This window comes from Diadema setosum, chromosome 16 (genome assembly GCF_964275005.1).
Source record: "Diadema setosum chromosome 16, eeDiaSeto1, whole genome shotgun sequence".
In the NCBI taxonomy this organism is placed as follows: Eukaryota; Metazoa; Echinodermata; class Echinoidea; order Diadematoida; family Diadematidae; genus Diadema; species Diadema setosum.
Window position 1 is genome coordinate 24571732 of NC_092700.1, and position 6792 is coordinate 24578523.

General features: G+C 36.3%; 1 protein-coding gene across 1 annotated transcript; it reads left to right on the plus strand.

The window, feature by feature from the left end:
- Positions 1-1055: 1055 nt before the first annotated feature.
- Positions 1056-5992, plus strand: LOC140239734 (uncharacterized). Its single transcript, XM_072319556.1, has 6 exons — positions 1056-1362; positions 2100-2228; positions 3222-3292; positions 4565-4745; positions 5455-5616; positions 5910-5992. The coding sequence occupies exons 1-6, from the start codon at positions 1056-1058 to the stop codon at positions 5990-5992; spliced, it is 933 nt and encodes a 310-aa protein (XP_072175657.1).
- Positions 5993-6792: the final 800 nt, after the last annotated feature.

A 6792-nucleotide genomic window follows, 5' to 3' on the forward strand; every position in this document is an offset into this window, starting at 1 on the left:
ACTTTACATCTGCTTTTTGTTTCTATTAACTACTATTATAGGGTATCAAGAGGCGTATGGTAATGGCAAGTTTCGCATGTAGCATTGGACTATAGTTTGCTTGCTTGTTTGTTTGTTCTTTTAGTCCTCGTAACTTTGGATATTCTGTTTGTCTCTTTGTTTTAAATCATGTGTTTATGTGTCAAAACAAACCCACTGCTGAATCCAAGAGTGTAATTCAAGTGGGCTGCCAAAACCTCTTCGTATTGATAGGTTAAGCAGCTATTCGAAATGATAGTGAACTGGCCCGAATTATTCCAAGAATTAAAGCAAAGAAGAATACAGCGTTGTTGTTGATTTTTTTTTTTTTTTTTGGAGGGGTAGGTAAGATGGATGTATGGTAGCCCTACTACATATCGACCACCCTTATTGAAACCGACCGCGTATAATTCGCGCACTGAACACTTAGTACGCACTTCTCTGCGCGCAAAGCACATAAAAATGGATTGGCATTGAATGTAGATTAGGATGGTGTGGGAAAACGCGATAATTCATTGTTCATTAATGGTTTTAATCAAGGACAAAATTTCGAATGAATATTTTCACCGAATCGTAATGACAGCACAATGTAATGTCCATGGAAGTTTCTAAAAGGCTTCTAAAAAGCTTCGTACAACACGGTGTTCAATACAACTCGGGTTACGTGCATTGTCAATGCAAAACCAGCGGTCGATCCTAAAAACGCGATTTACCGCGGGGAGCTGAAACGAGGCCACGCAAGTTCGTCGGCGATATTTTTGCACTGAAACTTCGAATCGAAAAGGGAACAACGACATTTGATAGAGCTGGATTTTCTCAATTACGTAGGTCAAGTTTTTTACGTGAATTTCAGTGTTAAATATTCTTATCAAGCAAATAAACATTAGGCGGTCGATTAATAGTAGGTCCAACCATACATATAAAAGTTTTTTGCGTACTTGATCCTATTGGTCTATGCTAACAGCAGCTTTATCGTGTACCAGCTAAGTGCATTAAATAACGAATTACGTTCTTCTCTTTCTTATCGCGTAGCGTCCATGGTTGACACTGTCCCCACGTTTCAGTTATGGGAAGGGGCAGACATCAGATTGCCATGCTACTTCGAGGAGGAGCCACTCGTTGCGATCTGGGCCAAAGAAAACAGCTCGCATCAGGAGCTAACAACGCGAAAAGCTTCATTTTTCAATGGGAACTTTATAAGTAAGGAGGAGCGGTTCGACATGGACGGGAATTTTAGTCTCGTCATCACCGATTTGCAAACGGCAGATGAAGGTCGCTACCACTGCCAGATTGTACTGAGGAATTTCGAGGTTTTCTCAAATTCCACTTTTCTGACAGTTAGCAGTAAGTTTTTTTTTTTTTTTTTATCATGACGTTTGGAGCTACGTGAATGTTTATAGGAAGAACAAATCCTCTTTATTTTGGAATTGTCTTGTTTATCATAACATCTCTAGTTCTCTACATCTGGGATGGACATTACGAACACAGTGTCTTACTTTGATAAGAGCACACAAGAGATACATTTTTACACCTCCCTGTTCTCGGCCTATAGGGCATTTAATTTTTGTGAGAAATATGCACCTAATTTTTCTTCAGAAATTAACACCGAAATAAGATGTCAATCCTTACCCCCCCCCCCCCATCTGTCTGTCTGTCTGTCTCTCTTTCTCTCTCTCTCTCTCTCTCTCTGATGGAAGTAGAACAAAATCACCACTTCTATATTCTTATGAGCCTCAAAGAGCAAAAACAAAAGTAAGTTTCTTTAAATGTTCAAATCATTTCAGTGACAAGTTGTTGTTGGTGGTTTTTTTTTTTTTCCACTGGAAAACTCTCGCAAATGTCGAAGCGTCATGCCATACGTGAACAATCTTCTTGACAATTCAGTTACAAATAAAAGCAGCAAATCTTGAAAAGTATTGATAGTGTTTTCTCCGTACAATATGTTTAAAAAAATATGTTTACTGTGGTCTATTTTTGAGCTCTTCTGCACAACGCAAAGCAGATAATAATTACGTGTTCAATTCTCATTTAGATGTGATTCTTGATGATTAACGCATTTCAATTGTTTTTGTATCAAACAGCAGGGAAATATAACAGCTTAGGTCTCATTATTGGACTAGTCATCGGCGTTACTGTTGCCTTAGTCACGCTGTTCTTCCTTGTTGGAAAGATTCTTCAAAAGTACCATCCAGACTACCTACCGCGAAAAGGTATTCCCCAAACATTTGTTCCTCATTTTGTTTAGTTTGTTAGCTGATTGGCAGGCACGCGTGACGCCTATTGCCACAGGCGTTTCTGGACTATTATATTTGCGATTTAAGGTCAAGAAAAATAAAGAGAGTAATAAGAAAATTGTTGCTTCTTTTGACCATAACTTCAAAAATGTACCTCTATATGTAGTGACCAATATATCATTGAAAAGGTATGATTTTTCTATATGTAGTGACCAATATATCATTTAAAAGGTATGATTTTGTACTTTATGACAGAGACCGTACTTTAAAATCTTCAAAAATGGACTTATCGGTATTTGCGAACAAACTCTTCAATTTTCATAGCGATTATTATGAGGCTTTTCGGGTTTTTTGTTTTTGTTTGAACAGGGTCGATCAAAAAAGAAAAGGCATTGATGAAAATGATTCAAGTTGACCACCAACATCCCTTTTCTTATCATTTCTGAAACATTCAATGGTGTAGTGATATTTAGCAGTTTCTAGTCTTTGTGACGGATTGAAATGTCAGACATATAGCAACCAATACATTTCTGGATTTTATTGTCGCTGGATTAGTATATTAGATTGATTTACATTTCATAGCAATCTGAACATTTCCTAATATACTGACCTAAACTGATTCCAAATTAACCCTTTATGAAAACATAAGAATGCTGATATTTCTTACAAGAAGTATTTCGAATCTGTATGGTATACACGAACCTTGGTTGGGAAAGATTGCCCTGATGTATTCACGAATCATCGTAACGAATTGTGTACAGCTCAATCATTGATCTCAGTATAGAAGAAGGACCTTACAGAATGCCGAAGAAGCTCGACTGGAGCAGACATTAATTTTGTCGATGAGCGTGTACGTCTTCATGGAAACCATGTTTTCTATTCGATATGAAATTCAACAAGCATTTAGAAAGTATTTTACACATTCATATTTATAAACATTAACTTTGTTCATTATGTAATATCTCGCAGGATGTGACTGGAATCCCTGCTGGAGGAGACCACGGGAAGGAGAGCCAACTGATGAGGAAATGGAATTGAGTATGAAAATCCTTGGTGTATGCACACTTTGTCCAGATTGAATTTGGTAGAAAAATGGGGAGGGGTTGATTAGTCAGTAGCCAATATCAAAATAACCAATTCTTTTGTGCATCATCTGTACACATTTTTGTCTGCATTTGTTGTTCTACAATCAATCAAGAAAAGAATGATTGGTGTCTATAAGAGCCAGGAAAATTTAAGGAACATGTTTGTGTATTTGTTTCTCCGAGGAGAGAGATGGTCTATTCTGATATGTAAAGATTTTTTTTAGATAAAGCAGACAAATTACATTTTCTTTAAGAGGCGTATAGATAATTGATTTACGAGTTATAGTATTCCGCGGCATGACTTTGACCGAATCTAATTTTTCCTGTTGTTGTTGTTTTTGTTGTTTCATCTTTAAAGGTTTTTTGAAACTTTCTATTAAAATTTGGACGACCTATAACTAATCACTTATAAAGTCAAATTGATTTTAAAGTTGTGTATATTGTTTGCCTAATATTCAAGTTGGGCTATCAATGTAAATTAAACCTTTCTTATTTGTTTATTTTGATCAAGAGTGCAAACGGAAATGCCTCAGGTCAGAGACAACTCTGGTGTTTATTAATTAAACAAAAAATCATTATATACCCTCTGATGACACCTGTAGTTGTTAACTACGGCTTGTGTCTCTTACTCTATTGTAGGCAACTCTATGTTGTTACAAGAATGAAACAAAAACATTGTTTATGATTTTTCTTCTTCTATAAACTGATTTTAAAGGGATTACACGTGTGCCGGCTTTCAATTTTTTTTTATTATATTTTCATTATAATTTTATAAATTATAGCATGATGTTGTCGAATTTAGTTGCAATGCACGTGTCTTTCTTTAACCATAAGAAATCATTCTTATCATTTAGTATTATCATGTTAAGAGAATTAGCAATATCTCCGCTGGTGCTATTGAAATCCCATCCATGTAATCTACAGATTGGAGTGTTGCATATTTACACGAGTGAATCAATTACTAATTTGTTAGTTAAACATTTTGACGGAATAATAGGTACTCTTTCATCCATGATTGTCTTTGTTTGTCTGTTGGAAACGCAACCCTGATCAAGGAAAAGATAAAACAAAATGAAAAGCTATTGGAGCCAAAGTGAGTCTCAATAGTATCCCCCGCAATTAAAAAAAAAAAAGACTCTCCCTCGTTTTATCTGTTACGGCTTCATATCGTTACCATGATTATAGCATCTGAATATTCATTGTAGAACTTTTTTTCTTTTTTTATACACAGTGATTGATTCACGGAATCAGCGAGACGAGCTTCGACAGAAAATCAAGGATTACAAACCTGGAAGGGCACGTTATGAAAAGGATTTTGAAAACCCGTCCAAGGTGAACATCAGTTTCTTCGGTGAAATTGCTGCTGGGAAATCATGTCTCATCAACTCTCTCAACTTTGCCCTAAATGGTAACAGATTTTGTTTCTTGCTGTTAATGTTAATTTATCAGCACCTCAGAGAGTGCTAAGCTTCCACTGATATAAATCCTTTACTTTTAGAAACAGTTATAGAAACACCATACTATATTTGGAATTCTGACACCCACGTAGCCAAAAGCCGCGTGTTTGGGTTTATATCACCCGTTTGTCATGTTTGTTTGCTTTTCGAAAGTGAACATTATGCAAATTATGCATGCATCATTATACCCGCAGATAGAGAGAGCTAAAACAAACATATAATGGTATGCATGTGTGCAATTGAATGATATATAAATGACGCACTGAATTATGCATAATGCATCGGAAGAAGTATAAGAAGTGGTGGTCGTGACAATGACACTACATTAGAGACCTTGACAATGACATTGAATACTTTACAATAAAATGATCGTTGCACTAAATATCTACTCCTTGTTCGATCATCTTAATGACTTTCACACTTGATGAGGCAACCGCAAAGTACAGCAAGATGACAGTGAGTTTGCCTCAAGGAATGATATTCTACGGGCAGTCTCCTTCTTAGAAAAGGTAGATACAGATTATTAGTGTTCTTTATCCGTGGCAATATGCATTGCTATATTTTAACTCCCATTTAGATTGACGGACAAAAAAGGAAGAAGTCTATTGCAAATACGAAATCTAAACATTGGGTCTTCTTTGGTCTTGTATTCACTGACAGGACAATATTCCGTCGTGACGAAGGAAGGAGTAGGAGAAGACGGAGGAAGAATGACCCGTCGCCGCTTCCACCACATATTAGCAGAGAGAATCGACTTGATCGACACGTGTGGTATACAAGATTTCTCTTCTAAGACTTTGGAACGCCTAAAGGAGGAGTGTAGTGAGTATAATAATCATTGCGCCTAAGTAGAATTAATTATGATTACATTCCCTTACTTGTATTAACTAGATGTTATTTGGGCAATAATGCACTTTTATATTAATATATCATTACCACTTTAATTCAGTCATTCTTTGCCACTCTGTCACATTGTACCAGAAACAACAAACAAATCAAAGGTCACATAATGACTACCTTGATCTATTCCATATGATTACAAAATACTAAGTGATATCAAGAGTGAAAAGTAGTCATCATGTGAATAGTCATTTTTATTTCTCCTTATTTTTCAGATGGGATATTCCGTGCAATTAGTAAGACAAGGGTCAAAAGAAAGGAAGAAGAATGTCATTGTGCTGTATTTGTTTATCATTAAAGGTGAGAGATTCATTTTCACGTTCTCAGACAGTGAAGTATAGTTATCAGCTTTATATTATCAGTTCACATTCCATTCGTTGGGGTAGTTAGATTATAACACCATAATTTGTAATGATGAGAACAGTAGAGAAGGTTTATTATCTCACGATAAATGAGAGAGTAATTCAATTCTTGTGTTCAACGTATTTTAAACAACAGTGTTATTTGGTAAAATGACGTTCGAAGTGATAATGATAATCATCTCTTTCTCCCTTTGGTCGTTACGCAAGTCTTCATTATTTCACAAATCAGTTGCCTTGTAAAACGTTCTCATACATACCTCTCATGCAGGAGCCGGGGAACGACGGGAGAGGGGGCTGCTACAATAAAAAATATGAGAAGATAATAAACACAGTCACAGAAACATGGGCATCACGGGGGGGGGGTGCGTTGGGTGCGAACGCACCCCCCTTCAGACCCTTAAAAAAAAAAAACAAAAAAAAAACAAAAACAAAAAAAAAACACACACAGAAACAACTTCAGTCTGCGAGCGACCTCAACGCCGGACCCAAAATAATGATAATTTTTTATCTACTTATTCTTTTTTTTGAAATTTTGCATCGGGGACAAAAAAAAACAAAAAAACACACAAAACAATTCGCACCCCTGGTTCCGGCAGCACTGATTTCATACATATCCACTAGTACAAGTGTATTCTATACAGTGTTTACTATTTAGATAGATTTTGGACATCGTTCCCATGCTTGGTCACTTTGACGCCACCTCGCTGGTCATACCTCCCCCAGTCATGAACATAAA

Bases quoted from the DNA above. Each gene is read 5' to 3' on its own strand.
- LOC140239734 (XM_072319556.1), top strand. From the start codon at position 1,056: ATGGTTGACACTGTCCCCACGTTTCAGTTATGGGAAGGGGCAGACATC. The intron at 1,363-2,099 runs GTAAGTTTTTTT...TGTATCAAACAG, and splicing joins CACTTTTCTGACAGTTAGCA to CAGGGAAATATAACAGCTTA. The intron at 3,293-4,564 runs ATGAAAATCCTT...CTTTTTTTATAC, and splicing joins ATGAGGAAATGGAATTGAGT to ACAGTGATTGATTCACGGAA.